General features: G+C 38.5%; 1 protein-coding gene across 3 annotated transcripts in view; it reads left to right on the top strand.

Moving 5' to 3' along the window:
• Window positions 1-21,593, top strand: part of LOC143300699 (AP-1 complex subunit gamma-1-like) — a 37,183-nt gene that overhangs the window by 9,760 nt on the left and 5,830 nt on the right. For 2 of the 3 annotated variants that reach the window (XM_076614560.1, XM_076614558.1), the window contains 16 exons: window positions 745-841; window positions 2,491-2,567; window positions 8,128-8,226; window positions 8,551-8,631; window positions 10,495-10,593; window positions 11,367-11,422; window positions 11,892-12,005; window positions 12,807-12,947; window positions 13,366-13,420; window positions 14,410-14,622; window positions 15,996-16,123; window positions 17,708-17,812; window positions 18,354-18,501; window positions 19,105-19,333; window positions 20,323-20,480; window positions 20,845-20,943. In XM_076614560.1, coding sequence (XP_076470675.1) covers window positions 745-841; window positions 2,491-2,567; window positions 8,128-8,226; window positions 8,551-8,631; window positions 10,495-10,593; window positions 11,367-11,422; window positions 11,892-12,005; window positions 12,807-12,947; window positions 13,366-13,420; window positions 14,410-14,622; window positions 15,996-16,123; window positions 17,708-17,812; window positions 18,354-18,501; window positions 19,105-19,333; window positions 20,323-20,480; window positions 20,845-20,943 — 1,899 coding nt within the window. The remainder of the gene's footprint in view (window positions 1-744; window positions 842-2,490; window positions 2,568-8,127; window positions 8,227-8,550; window positions 8,632-10,494; window positions 10,594-11,366; window positions 11,423-11,891; window positions 12,006-12,806; window positions 12,948-13,365; window positions 13,421-14,409; window positions 14,623-15,995; window positions 16,124-17,707; window positions 17,813-18,353; window positions 18,502-19,104; window positions 19,334-20,322; window positions 20,481-20,844; window positions 20,944-21,593) is intronic. The other variant, XM_076614559.1, reaches the window with a different exon arrangement.

Raw genomic sequence — 21,593 nt, 5'->3', positions numbered from 1 at the left:
GTTTACGAGTTTCGGAACACTGACAGTGTTTACCCAGATTCACATAATGTGAAAGCTTTAGTGTAATCAGATAATGGTGCCGTCTTTGTCAGTGTAATAGTATTTGTAACAAACAGATGAGATTGGTTAAACTTAAAGATATGTTATTGCTCTTCTGTTTTGTGTGTTTGTGAGTGTGTGTGTGTGTGTGTGTGTGTGTGTGGTTGGTTGGTCTGGTTAAAGTTAAAGACAAGCATCTTCTAGATTTGTATTCTTGTAGAAGCAGAGCTGAGATGGCTTTCCTTCATAACAACTGTGTATTGTTCATGTTTGTGTATTGTGTACTTATAACATGTATGTGTTCAAATAAAACTCATTGTAATTGTGTGTGAGTGTATGTGCATGCATGTGAGTGCTTGTGCATGCACACATGAACTAAGTACTGTAGCGTGATACTATTATAGACCAACTTAATACACAATTTGTCCTCCATTATGTAATGATGGAGATGCTGTTTTTAGCTTTGCAGGCCAGTCATAATGGTTCACTTGGAAAATGCATTAGAACGTATCAGCAGCAGGATTTTAGTCTAGAAAATTGGACGAAAAAAGATACATTTCAGTTAGTGTCACTAAAACTAATTTGCCTACAGATATTCAAATACGGACTTTGATGCAAGCTGAAAATAGTGATAGAAGTCCATTGTGTGTGTGTGTGGAGTCTCTTGACCTGGCATGCTAATTTTTGTCTTTGTGTTTCTCTCAGGCCATTCTGTGTGCATTCCGTATCATCCGCAAAGTGCCAGACTTGATGGAAATGTTCATTCCTGCCACACGGTCCCTTCTCAATGAGAAAAACCATGGTGAGAGGTTGTCATATATCTGTCTACATTGTCTTCAGTGTTTCCTTCAATTTATCAGTGAATGATGGGGTTAGGTGAAGTTGAAAGGGTACAAGGTAGAAAGTGGAATGTGCTGGGTAATAATGATTGGTATGTATTGACCATCGAACACAGAAATGTAAAAGACATTATGTGCTGATACATGCACAGGGTTTTTCATATTAACCCCTAGGCTGCCTTTATGACAAGATAACTCGTCAGTGCAAGCATGTACGCTTCGCTGCCACATGATGAGATAACTCGTCATCAAAATATTCTGACTTTTCTCTGGTTTGCATTTAGTTCGTTGACAAAAATACTGGTAGCCTTAGCTTGGGGAATCTTTCTAGATTCTGTTCATAGCTAGAAACCCCATCTACGTCATGAGGCAGTCCTTTGAATGTTTTGGTTGGCTTACTGTCGCAGTGTTTGCCTGGCTCCTCTCCTCGCTCGCTCAACAAAATGTCAGACCTTGTGCTCAAGACATGCGATCGTGGTTGCACTAAATCAACCAAGATTGCTTTCTTTAGATGATGCTTTGAAAGAATTGAAGAGTAAATTCAAAGGAGAAGACACGATTTGATAGAAAATAAAGGGAGCAATGAAGAGACTGGCCAAGATACGACTATCATTGAGTGATGCCGACTGTACAGCTGCAGCAGGCAACAGAAAGTGACCAAATTTTTAGCAGGACACAGTGTGAGTGAGTTTCTTGGTACTTAGCCAACGTGATCTGATGAGAACTGGATGAAGTGACCATGTGTGAGAGGGGTGAAGAGGAGGGGGGTGGAGACCGAGGGGACGTGGCCCCACATCCATATTGTCACTTGGAGAGAGGTCACAGTGCATTGTGTATCTTTTTGTTTTTTTTGTGGTTGTTCTAGTATGATTTGTGTGTGCAGGTACTTATCCATTTGTCCAGAAAATTTGATATTTTAGTGCAAATTACCTGACAAATGTTTGTAATTAACAAGTTGAAAATGTGACAAAAAACAAAACACTCATTTAAAAACAACAGCATGTCACTGAAAATATATAAAATGGGAAAACATGTGTTTTGTATTCTTTATTCATTTACCTTTCAGAAAATATATACTTTATGGGTCTTTCTCCAGTAACTACTTCTACTTCTTCTGCGTTCGTGGGCTGTAACTCCCACATTCACTCGTATGCACACGAGTGGGCTTTTACGTGTATGACTGTTTTTACCCCGCCATGTAGGCAGCCATACTCCGTTTTCGGGGGTTTTCTCCAGTAACAAAGAGCATAGAATTATAAAAAAATACATACCTGTTTTTTGTGGAAAAAACCCTGGCGAATAGATTTCACTCAAATCTTATTTTCCTGGCAGCGAAAGGGTTGACCAATGCATACAGAAATGCAAAGAACATTATTTATTGGCACTTGCGTAGTGTCATAAGACTGGTTTTCATGAAACTAACTTGAGAGCAAGGAAACCCTAACAGTAAAAGCATAGGCAGTATCAGGGAGAGATGGAGGGAGATAGAGAGGGATGGGGAGAGTGAGTGAGTGTGTTGTGGAGGAGTGGGGGGGTTGAAGGATGGAGAATGAGTCGGAATCAAAAGGGTGAGATACATTGTTTACAAACTTGACGGAAAATGTATGTGCAGGTGTGTTGCTGACAGCTGTGTGTCTTATCACAGAGATGTGTGAGAAGAGTCCTGACACATTGCATCATTTCAGAAAGGTAAGCAGTGCTTGACACCTGAATTTAAAAAAAAAAAAAAGAGAGATTTTTTTGGGGGGGTTTGGGGGCAGGGGTATGAACGTGTGACTTTACACTTGAAGAGACCACACATGGGAGCGCAGTTTTATATCTGTATATTGTGTGTGCATGCATATGCATGCTAACATGCTTACATGCTTACATACACATATGCATACTACCTGGAACTGTGATAACACGTATGCCAGTGCATGCACATTATGATTGCATACACACATGAACATGCATGGACAACTGATAAAGCTGACAGACATGTGTTTAATTTTGCTGTTGATATCCATGCTTGTTTGGTTGTGGAGGACCACATTGAATTGATTCTTGGAGACCATAGTTTCAGGAAAAGACTTTAACCACACTGGTTTGATTCTTGGAGACGATAATTTCAGGAAAACACTTAAACGGTGATGTTCATGTATTGACAGACTAATTATTATGATCTTTCCTACTTTTCATTGTTTAGTTGTGTACGTTGTTTCTGCATTTTGTATTAATTCAACCTACATTCTAAGTGTGCTTTTGTCATAGTTTCATACTAGCTTTTGTTAACTTTTTATTCATTGGATAATTTTTTTTTGTGGAGAAGTGAAACTGTTAATACCTTTCAGCGCTTGAAAGAGAGAGAGAGAAGAGAGTGAGAGAGAGAAGAGAGAGAGAGAGGGAGATAGAGAGAGTGTGTGTGTGTGTGTGTCAGGTGGGTTGTGTAAGAATGGTAAACTTGGTGCCACCAATGTACACAGTATTTGAAAAAAATAAGGCTGTGTATACTTGAATTTTTAAGTGCACTGTTCCCCCTGTGAAAAAAGAACATCAGAAGTTAGTTCTTTGTTCTTGCCGTAAATATTGTTGACCCCTCTTTTCGGACTTTTCTGATTCTGTGTTTCTGTTCATTTTTGTTGAGGTTTAAAGTTGTTTGAGTTTAGTGTCATTAACTTGAATTTTCAAATATGTGGAGCAGTCTTGCTTAAAAGTACCTATTGTAAACATAATTATGTTGTATTTGTTGCTCACAATTAATATGTCGTATTGGTTTATGAAAAAATGTTTGTGTTTGCACTTTGTTCAAGGGAGTTTTCATAATTGAGGTAGGCTTATTTTCAAACAGTATACCATGCATGTTCGTTAATGTTAAGCAGCAGAATGTGACAGTTTTTGTCCCTAAGTTTGATTTGATGTTTTACTTTAAAGTCAGTGTTTTTTCTTTTTATGCCTCATCTGGCTTGCAAATGCCATCCCACCATATGTTCCGTGATAATTTGATAAAAAATAGTTGTCAGCAGTAAGCACATTGTGACATTTTGATGACTTTTTTTGTGCTTGTTTTTGTTTTAAACAATTTAGGTCAAAGAGGTAGGCCTTTTGTTTCCAGCAATTGCTTGTCTTGCGCTGTTTGTATTTGTTTACTGATTTTATTTATTTATTTATTTCAATTTTCATATTGAAGACATTGGTAGAGGAGGGTTGTGAATGGGACACCCTCATTCCAGAGAAATTTTTAGAAAGAAATGGTCAGTTATATTAAAAAGAGGTTTTATTCATGTAGTATTTAGTTTTTTGGAGTTACATAGGGTAGAAATGTGACTTTTAGAGAGAAGAAGAGTGGGTGATATAGATTTTGTGTTTGATATTTGCATGGTTGGTTCACCCCAAATCGAAACAATGGAATGGAAATTGTAGCAGGTAAGGATAAATGATTTCACTCTGAAAAACTTACTCAGCATGGTTGATTTTTATTTTCCCTTGAAGAATGATTACTGAGACATTTTTTTTTCCCACAGAGACCTTTTTTAATCCACCTTTGCCTGCCCTTGAAAACTGTTGCTTGCTTCTTGTACTTTGAGAAAATGCTCAGAAAATGTTCATGGCAATGTAAATGACCAAAGATTAAAAGTGATGTGAATCAAATTTATCTCTGTGAGCAGGTAAGCTCAGTGCTGACTTGACATATGCAGATACAGAATGACATAGGATTTGCTTGTGGATGATCTTTCCATTATTTGGCTACCAAATTTTTATGATTTAAGACATCCCAAATAATGAATTCTGGAAGAAACAGTTCATTTTTCAGTCTTTGCCACATTGGTGATGCCTTGTTTGGAAGCTTCCATTTGAATGAAATGAATATGTGGAAATGGATGACATTGCCAACACAGACTGAAGTAAACAAATGTTTTTAGTTGTCTTTGTTGAGTAGTGTATTTGGGTCAGTGTTGTGCATACAAAAAAGGCTTGAATATTTGATATTGGCAACATTGTATGCAGCTTTGGTTCTGGTGAATCAGAAAGTTGAGCTTTAGGTATGTTCTGCTTTTGAAATGTATCAGTGTTTATGTTTCCAACATGCATTCCCAGGCATTTGGATAATATTTCTACAGTCCTATAGCATGCCAGGATTTAATCTGTGGTGTTTGTGGTTCTCTCCCATGACACTGACTGCTGTGTTTGTGGCTTCCCTCAGTAGAGATGGGACAGCAATATGCAAGTGAGTGGTTACCAGCCAGTGTTTTGAGCTGCATTCACTGTATGCAGTGAAGTTTGCATGACATGTACGCTGATGTGTCTTTTTTTCCATTCAACACTGGAATAATGTAATTTGAGCTGATCATTTTTCCAGTCCTTGGATGTCAATGGCGGTAATAATGAATGGGAAGAAAGTTTGGTCTCTTCTTCACTTTCAGTTGATTTTAATTTCTGTTTCAGTCCTTTTAAAAAATTTTGACAGTTAACATGGCTTTTCTATGGTCACAGACTTCAGATCAGTTTGTTTCTGTATGAAAATGGATACCAGAAAAAGAGTATTACCAAAATTTCCTAACAGATTTTACATTTTTTGGGATAAGTTATAGTGTTTCAGTTTCATATGTAAGATAGTGTCACAATCTGACCTTTTTTTGTTTGTTTGTAAGAATTAAAACAGTTGACTGGCATAAAAATCATCCTGTATCAAATTCATTTTCACTTCACCATTTGGGAAAGTTGAGAAGAATTGTATCTGACATTGGCTATAGTATAAGTGGTGAAAAGATTGTGAAAAATATACAAACTGCACTCCTCATTGTAGTTATGTATTCATATTGTCAAGCTTTCTGCTGTGTTTGTGTACTGTCAGTGGTTGAGCTTACATGCTGACATGTTTTGAACATTCTCTTGTTCCTCAGTTTTAAGATGGCAACAGTTTGAAAGGGCAGGTCAGACAAACAGTTCCTTTTGTTGTACTTTTTCCGCTTTGAATCTTAGAGCTAAAGACTACTCTTTGAGAGGAAAACTTACTCTTCTCTCATTCTTCTTTTTACATATTTCCGTTTTCCTTTTGTTATTCTTTGTGCACTGACAGAATATTCTTTGAGAAAAACTGTGATCTGGTTCCCATTGTTTGTTTTATAAAATATTTTCAAAACTTTTTTGTTTGTTATTTTATTATTATTATTATTTTTTTTATTACTGTTTTTGATCACATATTATAATTGTTTGTGTGATTTGAATTTGTATTTATTGATCCTCCTGTGTGATTAAGTGTGGTGCTTATGTGGGAGCTTTGGTCTTAATACTGTTGCTCTCTTTTGCATGCTTTCATTTGTACAGTTGTGAAGAAAAAAAAGAAGGAATTATGAAATGAAGATTTGACGGTTGTGAAAAAATGCCTAAGTGTTTGAGTGTTCCTTAACGGTGGATGACTCATTTTTTCTGCAATTGGTCATGGTGAAAGTCAAGTGACTTTACTTGATAAACTGTCTGTAGATGTGAAAGCAGGTTTTACAATTAGAAACTGAACTGCCTGAGCAAGTCATTGATCTGGGCATTTACTATTCTCTGCATGTTTGTATGTATTTATGCTTTGTTGATAAAAAAAAAGGACAGGTTTCTTCGTTTCAGAAAAATTGAGAAGTGATTGTAACACGGTTGCTTTAGATACTGAAATTCATGCACCTGTAATACTTGAAAATGCATCCACAGCACACAAACTAACAAAGAGACTGACTTCACTCTCAGCACATGTACATATGAACAACCAAATGAGTAATGTGTGCTGTCATACAGATGTGCACATACAGTTTCGGCTAGCGTGTGTGTGTGTGTGTGTGTGTGTGTGTGTGGATTTAGAATAAAGCATGATTTTATGTTTCTAGTTCTTTGAATGTGTGCTATATAAAAAACTATTATTATTATTATAACTTTCTTTTTTTAAGCATCTGAATGTGCTTCTTGAATTGATCAGCTTATTTTTATTGCAAGAATTTGTGCTTTCAGTTGATGAAATTTATGATCTCAAGAACTTATCTGACATTTGTGCGTAGGTTTTAGATATCTGCTAGCTTGGGTTGGACATAGAAGGCACCATTCATCTATTTATTTCATCCATTTTGTTTAATATATTTTGTGGAGATGATGTAGTGCTTGTGGATGTCAACAGTGACATTATCTTAATGAACCAAAGAGAAAATATTGTAGACTTCCACTTTGGCTTAATTACCTGCTTTTACTTGCATAGACCCATAACATTGTTACCTCTGTGTGTGTGTATGTGTGCATGTGTGTGTGTGTATGTGTGTGTGCTCACACATGCATGCACACTGCATGTATGTGACTGAGTGCCTGTTTACATTATGTTTGTCACATGGGTTTTACACTGTATATACACAGAGTATTACAAGGGGGAAGGAATGGAGAGAAGAGGATGAGAATGAAGGCCTTGCTTTTGTCTGCATTTATGTCAGGGAATGAGAGATTTTTTAAAAAAAAGTAGTAATTGTCAGTGTTCACATGAACAGAACAGCAGCACATGATCACTGTCATGCTATGCTAAATTTCCTATTACACACCTGTAACCAGAAATGAACAGCTTTGCTGCATGCTGTCTGCATAAATCCAATCTTGCTTGATGATTATTTGATTACTAACATTGAGTTGGTAACTTTAAATCTTTCTTCACTGATATTTTGTGCTTGTTAGCATACACTTTGAAAAAGTTCTTACAGAGCTTTTTTTCTGGAAGGACAAAATCTGCTTGACTATTTTAATTGACTTGTGTTGCCATTCTTATCAAAGGCCCTGAACCCTTGTACATGCATCATTGTTTACAGACTTGTTCAAGAAACCAGAATTGCCTGACATTTTAGCACTGAAGGGTATGGGAATTTATCCACTTACAACAACAGCCATAGACTCCCAACACTTACAGACTTGTCCTTATATCAGCATGTTGGAGAACATGAAAAATGGCCTGTTACAGCTTCTTCCAGACAGTCACTCATTGTTTGTTGTCTGGACATGTAAGACAATCTAAGGCATGAAATCTTAGGAGTTGATAACTTGAAGAGCAGTATTGTTTTCCCCCCTTCAGATCCCTTCCAGAAGGTTGGTTGTGACGGTTGAATTTGGATGTTGACCAAGATTTTATTGGCATTTGGCGTGCATGCACAGAACATGCTGGTATTTACTTGTATTTATGTTACATAATTATGTTTGCGTAAGTCATTCGTAAGCAAAAGTCACCAGCTTTGTACCACACTTGAATGGCTTGTTTCAGTTGGTTCCACAACTGGTTCGAATCCTGAAAAACCTGATCATGGCTGGCTATTCCCCAGAGCATGATGTGTCGGGTGTCAGCGATCCCTTTCTGCAGGTGTGTATGCTTATGTATGTGAGTGTGTGTGTGTGTGTGTTTGCATGTGTGGTATTATTAAGAATGTCTTATGATATTCCATGATGCGTTTAGTTTGAATTTATAGATTGAGTTGAAGTTACAAAGCTACCAGCTATGTAGGAATGGCGACGTGCATACTTTTGATTATGGATTTTTATGAATGGAGTCTATGGAATGTCTAAGTGAGAAAGAAAGAAAGGAAAGAGTGAAACAAGGAAAAAAATCAAACTAAAACAAAGAGCATACAAACAAATGACTCATAGTGAAGAAAGAAAATTACTTTAATGGATTGTGTTGATACAGGTGAAAATTCTGCGACTGCTTCGGATCCTGGGCAAGAATGACAATGAAGCCAGTGAAACCATGAATGACATCTTGGCACAGGTAAGTGCTGACATGCTGCTGATGGTGCTGACAGACATTTAATGCATATGGTCAGCAAATGAATCTGTGGAGAGAGAAATTATGTGGAAAACTGTTGTCATGATGTTAGTCAATGAAAATTAACCCAGATGTTTGGAATTTCAAGCATGAAAATTAGATAAATACGGATGTTGATCTGTTGATAAGACATTAAAGTTTGGAAGTTTCAAGATGACGAATGTGATAATTATGTTCAGGTCTAATTAGTGGTATTCAGGAGGGGACAGTATGACTGGGTGTAGGTGGGTAGGTGAAGCATTATGTTCATTTTACCTTAACAGTAACAATGGTAGTTTGAATAAACCTCCATTCAGTGTGCTTTAAAAAGTGAATACAAACTTACATTAAAAAGAATCCGTGTTTCTAATAGTTTTTAAATTTGGCTATCTCTGTTATTGGAACAAAAATGATAAAATGTTTTAGTAATATATCACAGCAGTGAAAAGTTCCTTCTGAATTTTAATTAAAAAGTAAGTTAATAATAAGAAGAGAAAAAAAACCTTATAGATCCCAAGATGACTTTTCTGTCCAAAATCGCTGTTTGCATTCATGTAGCAAAGGACTATTCATGCAGGGTCACAAGTTCGCATTAAAAATTCTGTGCCTGTCTTTAGTGTTTTAAATCTTTTTAAAAGTTTAAAGATTTTGTGATTAAAGACATGTATGAACTGAGGTGGTTTTGTCTGATTCAAAAAAAAATTTTTTTTTCTTCTAACATGGAAAATAACTTGTTACTGTGTATTTGCTTGTTTGCTCGTGTGTACTTGTTTTTTTTGTGTTTGTTTCATACATCAGTATTTTTTTTGTATGATATGTGTAAAAAAGATGCATGTGTGTAATATTTTGTCACACTGATGCATTCACTCGACTCAAGCTCACATGACAGGTAGACTCGCACACTACACTTGCAGTCTGACTTCGATCCGAGGATAAACAAAAACAGTTCAAATGAAAGAAACTGCCTCCTCATTATTCCACAAGTCAGAAAAAAATAAACAAACATTATCCACATTTTCCCTCCTGGGAAAAATGATATCAGTGGGTTTTTTTCCAGGGAGACAGAATCAAAACTTTTCCATTTTCCCTTATACTTTCCCGTGAGGCTCAAACATTGCCCATAAGTTTTTGCATATAAAATTCATATTGTTTTTCAATTGGCCTTCACTTCATCTGAAGATTCTTTGTTTGATGCTGTGACATCCTCAGAACCCAACTTTAACTGGCAAAAAGAGAAAAAGGGAACTTAATCTACTTCCACCTTGTCAAATTCTTGTCTTAACTAATGTTCTCAAAAGTATATTGCGTAGAAAAATTAGAAATCTGTAAAGAAATCTGTAAGATTCAGGAGAAACAATTGCAACGAATCAAACATTATCAGACTCAAGAACACTGAACTTACCACTAGTTCAACATCAGCTTTGCTAAAGCTTGACAGTGCCAACATCAAGGACTTTAATTCTTTTGCAGAATGTCAAGTGTCCCATGACACCTCAGACCTCAAAGTCTGTTTAACATGTCACCCCTGTGACCAGCACATCAGTGCGCATAGAATGGAATGACAACGATTTTAGTGCTTTTCACAAAACATCAATTTGTGAACAAATATTCACCTCAGCGTCTAAAGCACATGCTCCACTGGCCTGTCTCCACAATTTGAGTTCAGACCAGACTGTAATAATATAGCCAAGTCATACAAAAATAATCCCTTCATAAACAGGCAACCTTATCATGACATTATACAACACTCAGTGTCATGACATGTTTCACTGCCCCCAGTGGGTACATGAAATAAACTTCTTGCCTTGCTTTGCCTTGCTGGGACAGGTGGCGACCAACACGGACACCAGCAAGAACGTAGGACATGCTATCCTGTATGAGATTGTGCTCACCATCATGGGCATCCAGTCAGAGGCTGGCCTGAGGGTGAGTGCTGGGGGTGGCCTCTTACTGTGTCCAGCTGTATACACAGTGGATGTTTCTAGGACTGCTTCCTCTGTTTCTAAAGTTTTTATTTCTGTTGGGATTTAAAGTAGTGTGACAGTCAAGGGTGTTTTGTGATTCTACGATTTGTCAGTGTTGTTTTTCAAACTGTTGAACGCCCATTTTATGCTATTTTATTATGAAAAAAAAATACAGCAATAAAATGTTGTTTTTTTTGTTTTTTTTCCCATTTTAATTGTTAGGTTATTCTTCACTACTTCCCCCTGGCCTTGACCTCCTTTCTCTACTCCACCTATTTTTTTCTGTAACAAGCAATTTTTTATCATTTGATTTCTTTACTTCAAAGGCTTTAAACAGTTTTTTTTATCTTTGAGATTGTAACTACTTTTTTCCCCCCTTAATTTGACTTGCATGTGCTATCTAAATGCTGTGCTATGCAAACAGAAAATGTGATAATGTTACTGGGTGATATGAAGACTGGAGTAATGTCTTTTTAAAAAAAAACCCAACCCAGTTGTATTGTTATTAACAGTCCATCATGTTCCAGTCTGTGGCTGAATGCATTGGCGTATAATTATTAGAGTCAGACTGATGATTTGTGTCTGTTCCAAACAATGTGTGCATGTGTGCGGTGGTGGTGTTATTGTCATGTATTGCATTTATTGTGCGCCATACATACAGACTTTTAAAGATGTATTTCTAGGAAACGAACCATAGATACCAGTGTGTCAGATACAGATCTGGTCCATTTGCAGGTTTTAGCCGTGAACATCCTAGGAAGATTTCTACTCAACAATGATAAAAATATTAGGTAAGATATTCTTTTCTTTTGTCTCATTAGTGTCAAAAGGGAATCTCAGGTGAATGTGTCTCTTTCAGAGATGTGTGTTTGTTTGCATGTACTCCAGATTGTGCACACATCTTTTCAGGAGTAGTGTGTGTGTGTGTGTGTGTGTGTGTGTGTGAGAATGTGTGTGTGCGTGCATGTGCATATGTGTATGTGTAGCCATTAAGTCAGACTTCACCAGATCTATGTGTGTGTGTGAATGCTGGAGAAAAGAGAGTGGGGCAAGTGTGGATATGCTTGTGCATACGTATAAAGCGTGCCATGCATGTGTTCAAACATTGAACAATAACTTTGCAGAATTTTTGTTAGAAATACACATTTTAGCTGTTTGACCTGATGTGTTGAAGTGAAGTTGGTATGTTGTTAGAAATACACATTTTAGCTGTTTGACCTGATGTGTTGAAGTGAAGTTGGTACCATGATGATATTGCAGGTATGTAGCCTTGAACACACTCTTGCGAGTGGTGCACGCCGATTACAACGCTGTACAGAGACATCGCACGACCATTGTGGACTGTCTGAAGGACCCAGATGTTTCCATCAGAAAGTAAGTTCCATCATTTTCATTGATGAATATCACTGATGATGTGTCACAGTTTTTCTAAAGAGTGAATGAGGTAATTTTTCATTTGGTCCATCATCATGACTATTGAATATTACTGATGATATGTCACACTTCTAAAAAGTGAATGGGATAATTTTTCATTGTTCCATCATCATGATTAATGAAATATTTTGATGATCTGTCATACTTCTTTTAAAAAGTGTTGATTTTCATTTGATGAGGAAACTGTATGGTTGGAAGAAAAAAAATGGTTCTGATGAAACAGGATAACATGAATTCTCACTGTTTTGGTGCTTGAACATGGGACTGGAGATTCTGTTGATGCTTGTGTGGGTTCTGTCCAGTATGGGAGTGGATGTGACTGAAATTTTGTAATATTGTGTGCTGCTGTTTTTGGATGGGACACAACTGACATTTATTTTGTTATATGTTATATATATATATATATATATATATATATATGTTCTGTATGCAGCCGATCCATTTTAGAGAATAATGACCAGCAAGAAGAAATGTGAGATTGGTTTTCAGTTCCACAGGTATTTCAACTCCTAATGTCAGGTTAGCTGCACAGATTGGTTTTGAGGTTCCTTAGCTTCTAAGAATGTCAAGTTAGCTGCCCAGATAAACAGTTTGTGGCTCAAAATCATCTGAGTTTTGTGCAGTCTGTCATCATGCCATTCAGTTTGAGAGGAGTTGTGTGTGTATGATATTCAGTGTGAGGGAAGTTGTCTGTGTTAGCATGACATTCAGTGTGAGTGATGTTCTGTGTGTGTTTGTCAGACGTGCCATGGAGCTGTCCTTTGCCTTGATCAATGCCAACAACATCCGCGGCATGATGAAGGAGCTGCTGCTCTTCCTTGATATCTGTGACCCAGAGTTCAAGGCCGACTGCTGCTCCAACATTGTCATTGCTGCTGCCAAGTAGGTCACCGTTTAGTGGACTGTTGTGATTGGATGGACAGTGGATTTTTTTTTCAAAGAAAGCTGAATGGGCAGTTCAGAGGGGACGAATTTCATTTTATTATGAAATGTCTGAAATTTCCAGATCTTCAATGAGTTCATTCCAAAGAAATATTTGAATCCAAAATCAGTTTTTAATTTTTGTAGTTTGTTGAAAGCAGGGAGGAGAGTGTGTTTGAAAGTGGGGAAATTTATAAAAAAAAGGAAAGATTACAAGATGATAATTATGGTCGCTGTTTTTTTCCTGTTTTTATCACCAATTTCGCTGTTTCATTTGTTGTTTGCAGTCCAGATTTTGATGTATAATACCAATCCTCTATACCCCAACAGGGGTCAAAGGATTAAATATTCTTGATTCTTCTTGTGTGTGTGTGTGCAGATACTCCCCTAACAAGCGGTGGCATATAGATACCGTCATGAAGGTGCTGACTACGGTGAGTGGGGGGCCACAGAAAGTTGGCCACATCAGTCTGAGTAGCAGTGTAATACAGAGACTGGATCATTGCATACGCTCATGTGTAATGAGAGTTTGATCATTTGCTTCCGCTGGAAACTCTCCTTAGAAATTGGATTGAAAAGTTGGAGCATGTACTTTTTTTTGGCGAGGGAGGGGGGGGGGGGGGAACAAATGAATCTTGTAATACAAAAATGTATTAGGTGTAGGCGTTCAATTAAAAATTTCTTTGCTCATTTGTGAATAAGCTCAAGAGATGTTATGTTATTACAATGAAATATGCATTGTTTTTGTTGCTTGATTTTATTATAAACCTTTTGAATTTCATTATGAAGAAAATTAAGTTAGGGGATTTATCCATATTTTGTATTTGAGTACAGTTTATTCCTCTTAGTGAGATCAGATCAGCTGTGTAAAAGGAAAAGTGAATATTTTTTTGTTTCTATTTCATGTGATTGCTTTAACATGTTTGACAGGGTTTTGAGTTTTACAAGTTTGATTTATTTATTTCTTTTAGTTGGGCAGTCATGATATGGCTGTGTACAGTCAGCTGGACTGTTAGCAACAATGTCAAATGTCTGTCCTTGGGAAGAAGGTGGCAGAATGGTGAAGACAGTTATCTACCAGTACAGTGTCCGTGCAGGTGTGGGTTCGAATCCCAATCTTGCCTTTCTCAGAGGTTTGACTGAAAAATCAAACTGAGTATCTATTGATTCGGATGAGACTTACTGTCTCCAGGGTTCTGTGTTTAGCAACTGTATGGCAACATAAGTGTTGTCCTCTGCAAAATTCTGTAGAAGGAATCCACTCTGATAGGCACACAAATGTATGCATGCACTTGGGCCTGACTAGCTTGTTGTTATGCTGCTGGTCGGGCATTTGCCTTGCAGATGTGGTGTATCATACGTGGATTTGTCCGAACAAAGTGATTTCTCCATCTGAATCTGAGATTGACATTGTGGTTTGCAGGCAGGGAACTACATCCGGAGTGACGTGGTGACGGTGACGATCCAGCTGATAGCAGAGACAGCGTCGCTACACGCCTACTCTGTGCAGCAGCTGTACCGTGCCATGCAGGCCAGCTACACTCAGCAGCCCCTGGTGCAGGTGGCCGCCTGGTGCATTGGCGAGTATGGAGACCAGATCTTCTCCGCCTCTGTGGAAGATGAAGAACCGCTGCAGGTATGATTTGACTGCTGTCCCTTCATTTTCGTTGTTAGTAGTTAGCTGGTTTGATGGAAATGGCATGGAGTTAGCATGGCTTTATATTGGGTGGTAGAGCAAGAAGCTTGTCTCCTGTGTGTGGATTAGCATGGCTTTCCATTGGGGGATAAAGCAGCAAGCTTTTCTCCACTCTGTGCGTGGAGGATGAGGAATATAAATTTTTTTTTTTTTTTAACTTTTTAAAATTTTTTCCAAAAGACATGTATACAATACAGAGAATAGTATGAAACAAACAATATAAAACGAACAGTAGCATCTTCCACTACAGAGAGAGAGATAAAACAAAACAAAACAAAACAAAGCAAGGCAAAACAAATCTGTAACAACAACAACAACAAAAAAAAAGAAAAGAAAAAAAAAGGAAGATTTGTCCAATCATTCAATCAATCAATGTTTACACATTAATGATTGTAGTAATCATGATGATTTAAGATGACATTAATAATAAATAGCCTGGACCAGTTGTAACATAGCAACAGCATCAATTGTGTCAACTATTACAGTAATGGTATCTAGGGTAAGACGAAAGCGAGTGGTGGCATTATAATATCATAATAATAAGGAGCGAGGAATATAAAATTTTGTTAGTGGTATGTTTTAGCTTGAGTCTGTGCAGAACTGTTGTTTTGAGCTAATGATTACTTTCATCAGAGATGTCAAGGTCCTGTCCACTCAGTGGATGTTGAATCATTAACAGGTATATTTTAGGTATATTTTACCTAGAGTCTCTTTCAGTACTGTCTCAGCTATTGATTTGACTGATATGATGAGAGAGGTGTCTTGTGCATAACTTTTTGGTCATCATAAGAACCCCCCCCTCCACCCACCCTCCAGCTGTTTGCTATAAACGAAGTGAACTACCAGATACAATACAACACAACACAGCATGATACAATACAATAATGAATGGCATTTGTATAGAGCATTTCCCATGTTCGACTCAGTGCAATCGCCCATTCACATACAGCCATACCCAAAATAACGAAACTCAACCATACACACATATACCCATGAACAGAAAACAGCACAAATCAACAGCAGAAAAAAGAATCACAAAAACACCTCCTAGAACAGTGGAGTTTGTTTTTTTATTTTTTAGCTGGGATTTGAACAGAGGGAGTGTTGGCAGACGCAGCAGGCTGACAGGCAGCTAATTCCTGAACTCTAGTGGGAGCACAGTATAACTGGTGGTTGAAAGGTAAGGTTCATTTAGGGTACTTTTAAGGCTTTTCCCTTGAGGACCAGAGGGAATGGGAAAGCTTGTACAACAGCATTATGATATGAGTACACAAGGTGAGATGTAAGGAAAGGGGTGGTGTGTGTGTGTGCAGATAACGGAGGACGATGTGGTGGACCTGTTGGAGCGTGTGGTGGGTGGTGCCAACTCTGCAGTGGTCACCAAAGAGTATGCCATCACTGCCCTCATGAAGCTCTCATCCAGGTTCACTGCCACTGTCCCGTGAGTTTCTATTTCTGTTTCTGTTTCAGTTTCAAGGTGGTGTCAGAACGTGCGGACAGATCCATGTAATAAGCTACACAACATCAGCTTTGAAAAAAAAAGAAAAAAAAAGAAAAAAAAGAGCAACAGATGCCTGATTTTCGCATAAACCTAACACACTGATCAGGCCTTGAGAACCTATCCTAGGTTTGTGTATTAATATAAAAATGAAATAAAATCATAACACAAAATAAATAAATAAGTAAATACATTAAAACATGATAGGAAAGATACGATGAAGGCAAATGATCGAAATGAAAACAAGAATGAAAACGGGCAACACTCTGCAAACCTGCACACACCCACACATGCACACACTTACACTGACACTGAGTGCGGATGCATACAAATACAGAGACACACACACATAGATGTATAACGCAATTTGCGGTCTCATAGACATGCAGGTCTCTCAATCAACAAATGAATGTACCCAGGCCCTGATCTGTGAATACTCTGCAACAGTGAATTCCTTTCGTGGTGGTTTGGAAATCAGTATTTAATTTTTTTTTCATGGACTGAAACAGATGTACCTCATTTTAAACATTTTTAACTTGATTAAAACTTTAGGTGGACTTTCAGAGATGTGGATGAATCGGTCTTTCTAATGTTGATTTGATAATTAAAAAAAAAATTATTTGGTGTTCTCTGGTGCTTTTTTTTTTTTTTTTTTAAAGCTGAAGATATTCAGCCCTGAAATGGCCTGTTTGTGATTGGCTTCGCTACATGATTTTATTTTTGTCCTCGGTTTTTAAATGTCTGTTCATCCCTGAAATGCCTGTTTGTGGTTGGCTGGGCTACATGATTTTATTTTTCATTGCACATACTTGACCGTGACCCACTAGTGCAGACTCCGGCAGGGAGTCCGATTCCTGTCCTATGCAAACTACTATCTGTCTATGCAGAGAAAATGAAAGTAGCTACGGCCGATAACCTCCCGGAAGTAGGTTACCTCCTCTCTGTATCCCTGACTAGCTTCCTCTTTTTTCCGGCAGCCATCTTAATTTTTTTTCTCTTGTTTTTTAAGTCTATGTTCTTTTCCCTGTTTGTTACTTCATTATTCATTAATTTCTCATGTTTGGCTTTTCATTTCCCCTTTGATTTAATTTTGACTGGTGTATTTTGTTGGTGTCATTCTCTTTCTGATTGAATGCTTTGGTAAAAATCAGCAGTGAAGATTTGAAAAGATTACCAGAGATTTCGGCAGTATCATGGGAGGAAAGACCCAGTTCTCCAGCATATTTGTTAGAAACGCTAAACAGCAACAACAGCAGCATTACCAGCAGTGGCAACAACAGCCACAATCAGTTACAAACTAACCAAACTTACATGGAACTTGGAAATATTGCTGGCCATTTCTTCACATATTTTATTTTTGACTTTCAATTTCTTCAGTTTTGGGATAGGCGAGTTGGAAGGGGAAAGATTAAGGGTTGTATTCAGATGTTGATTGGAAGCAGACTGGCGCTTTCTTTCAATTTTTTTTGCTTTGATAGATGTCAGGAAAATGTGAGACTTTGGACGTGTGTGTGTGTGTGTGTGCAGACGGATACGTCAGATCATGTCCCTGTATGGCAGCAGTACCAACATGGAGCTTCAGCAGCGATCTGTAGAATACACCAGTCTCTTCAAGTCCTTTGATCACCTCAGGTCAGTGGCAGATTGGGGAGTACCTTTGATCTTTTTTTTGTGTGTGTGTATGTGAGAGAGAGAGAGAGAGAGAGAGAGAGAGAGAGAGAACAGCATTTTTGTGTGTGTATGGAGTAGTGGTAGATTACAATTTAATGTTTAGACAACAGTGAATTTTATCATAACTCGGGGACAATACTTCACATCACTTCATGATATTTTATCGCTGACCAAACCTAGCACAGCAAAAATCACTCTTAAAACCCAGCCCAATCCTATATATGTTACAAAGATATGTAGTCAAAGGCAGATTAATACCCATGCAGTTAGGGATCTGTATGCATTATGAAATAAATACCCAGCATCATTATGACTGCACTTAGGGGTCTGTATGCATTATGAAATAAATACCCAACATCATTATGACAGCACTCAGGGGTGAAATAAGTACCCAATATCGTTATGACAGCAGTTAAGGGTCTGTATTTATTATGAAATAAATACCTAACATCGTTATGACAGGACTTGGGGGGGTCTACATGTATGATGTCTTTGCCTTCAGACCGGCCTTGCTGGAACACATGCCTCTGATCGAGACCCACCACCACACCCTGGAGAACGGCCTGGACAAGGAGGAGGATGACCTGCTGGGAGGTGACCCTGTGACCCGCACCAACCAGCAGAACCTGCAGCAGCCACAGCAGCAACAGGTCAGCTCCTCTGCCTGTCTCCCTGACTCTACAGTTTGTGATAGTAGTCCTACATGTTGTGACAATGGTCCTACATGTTGTGACAATGGTACTATAGGTTGTGGCAATGGTACTATAGGTTGTGGCAGTGATCCTACACATCGTGACAATTGTCATAGTCATCTACTCATTGTAACAATGGTCCTTCACATTGTGACACTGGTCCTTCACTTTGTGATTGATATGCATTGTGACAGTGGTCCTAAACATAGTTGTACACATTATGACAATAGTTCTGCAGTTTCTGAGTGGTTCTCATTGTGACAGTAGTCCGACACATTGTGACATTACACATTGTGAGATGGTCTTATATGTCATGAGATGGTCCAACACTTTGTGAAAATGGTTCTACACTTTATGACAGTGGATGTATGCTTTGTGACTGTGGTTCAGTACTTTGTGACACTGGTCCTGAAAATGGCCCTACATGTTGAGATAGTGGTCCTATACATTATGACAATGAACCTGCCTGTATATGTTAGTCTTTGACAGAGGAGAAGTGGAAGAACTGAAAAGCTTTTATTATAATTACTAAAAGTGACATCACTGTGTGTGTGGATGTAGACGGGCAACATCCTGGAGATCCTGGAGAATGGTCAGACCGGCACGCCCAGTGAGACCTCTAAGCTGGGGGGAGCGGCGGACCTGTTGGTGGACCTGCTTGGGGACCTGGGCCCTCCCCAGCCCTTGCCCAACAACACTGTTCCCGCTGTTCCCGCCGGACCCCTCGATGGCTTCCTCTCCCCCTCCTCGCCTCTCTCCCCATCCAACAATGTCATCAATGGCAGTGCAGGTAGGCAGGATTTGTACAGAGTCGTGGAAGTCCAGAAAAGTCTTAGGAGAAATGAGAGAATCATTTTCAGGGCTGGAAAAGTCTTTGAAGAATATATATTGCCCTTCAAGGTCTGGAAAGTTTACACTTTGAATAAAATCCTTGACCTTGGAGAAAAAACACCCCAAACAAACAACTACAAAAAGTGATGACAATTGAACATTGATACTGGGCTATCCGCTAGTCTCTTTCATCAGTGATGTAGCAGATGAAAATCTGGATTTAACTACACATACTTTCCTGTGACCCACTAGTACAGACTCTGGCAGGGAGTCCGATTCCTGTCCTCTGCAAACTTGTACTCGCCTATGTGGAGAAAACGAAAGTAGCTACGGCCGATAACCTCCCGGAAGTAGGTTACCTCCCCTCTGTATTTCGTCCTGAATAGCTTCCTCTTTATTTCCTTTCAAAGCTTTGTGTTTGATATGGAAAATTTTCAGTTTTATCGTGAAAAGGTCTTGAAAAAGAAATAAATTTTGTTTGGTCTCATTTGTGTGAACCCTAACAGGTGGTAAATTTCATTTGCAGTCTGTAGAGGACTGGATTTAGGAGTAAATGAATGCAGACCATGGTAGTGTTGAGTTTCAGGTCTGGTTGACTTATACCCAAAAGGTCAAGTTGTTCAAAGTGATGTGCAGGTCATGAAATATATGCATAATTTAAACATCAGATTTTGTGTAGACCATGAAATAGGTGTGTGCATAATGTCAACACCAAGTCTTGTGCAGACCATGACATATGTGTATAATTTAAACAACAAGTATTGTGCAGATAATGAAATATGTGCATGATTTTAACATTCAGTCTTGTGCAGACCATGAAACTTGCATAATTTAAACACCAAGTCTTGTACAGATCACGGAATATGTACAGGAGTTAAACATTAAGTCGTGTGCAGACCATGAAATGTGTGCATGATTTAATCACCAGTGTGATGTTGGCTGTGGCAGGCATGGCGATGACTGCCTTTGAGAAGAACGGTTTGTGCATCAAGTTCCAGTGTGAACGTGACCTGAAAACACCCACCACCACCCTGATCAACATGGCCGCCACCAACTCCACCCCCTTCCCCATGACAGAGTTTGTGTTCCAGGCAGCAGTGCCAAAGGTCAGACACAGACTCACCACCACATGCTCTTGCTCCCTTTCTTTCTGTTTTCTGAGAATTCGGCTCTTGGTTTGTGTACTTGTAGTGATTTGATTTGCTGAGAGATGTGTTGGCAATTACTGGTTTTCTGAAGGAATTGTTGAAATACGTTTGCTTGTAATGGTTCATTTTGATATATATTTCTGTGTTTTTTTTCTGTGGATGCTCACATTGGATTTGCACCCCTGTCAATCATCCCAGGATTTAAGAGTCATTGATCCGTTGTACATGTGTTCCGTTGTACATTGTGTGTGTGTATGGGTGTGCTTTCAGTTATTCAGTGACTGGGGATTGTGTAATCAGCAATTGTGCATTGTGTTTTCAGTCATTCCAGTTGACCCTGGAGTCTCCCTCAGGTAACCTCATTCCTGCCATGGGCACAGGCAACCTCACACAAGTCATTAGTGTCAACAATCCTCTCAAGGTAGGTACCTCTTGGCTGCACCACAGCCATTATTAGTATATTGTTATGGTATCTATACAGTGCATCTATTCAGTCAGAGACAAGCTCTAAGCGCTTTGCAAGCATGAAGTCTCTTCACAAAAGGATGCTTATCTGGTTAGAGCTGACTGAAGGTTGCCGTATTGTGCTTATAATTCGTTTCCTGTGTCATTCAGTTAGGCTTCAGTCTCACACACACACACATACATATGAGTGGATTTTACAACTGAATTTTGTTGGAGACAATTCTCTTGTTGCAGTGCATTCTTTAACGTGTGTTAGCATTGTGCATGTTGCACATGGGACCTTGGGTTTACCATCTCATCTGAATGACTTGTGTCCAGACTACCATTAAAGGTCTGGTGAAGGGGGAGAAAATTCTGGAAAGTATGGGATTGGTTCTTGTACCTTCAGATTCTCTTGCTTCCGTGGCAGAAATTGGTTGATAGTTTTTCAGTTTGGGACAAGGTTAGGTTTCTTCAGACTAGGTCTGATGATTGGAGTTTTGAAAATGGATGGAAAAGTTTTGGTAAGAAGAGGCGAGCGGACAATGTTAGTGATTGTGGAGAGATGTGGGACACACTGGGAAAATGCAGAAAGTAGTATGGGATTGAGCTCACAGGATTTTATTA

This window comes from Babylonia areolata, chromosome 26, assembly GCF_041734735.1.
Source record: "Babylonia areolata isolate BAREFJ2019XMU chromosome 26, ASM4173473v1, whole genome shotgun sequence".
Lineage (NCBI taxonomy): Eukaryota > Metazoa > Mollusca > Gastropoda > Neogastropoda > Buccinidae > Babylonia > Babylonia areolata.
Note: the sequence above shows the minus strand (reverse complement) of the source record. Positions and strands in the feature narration are given on the sequence as shown.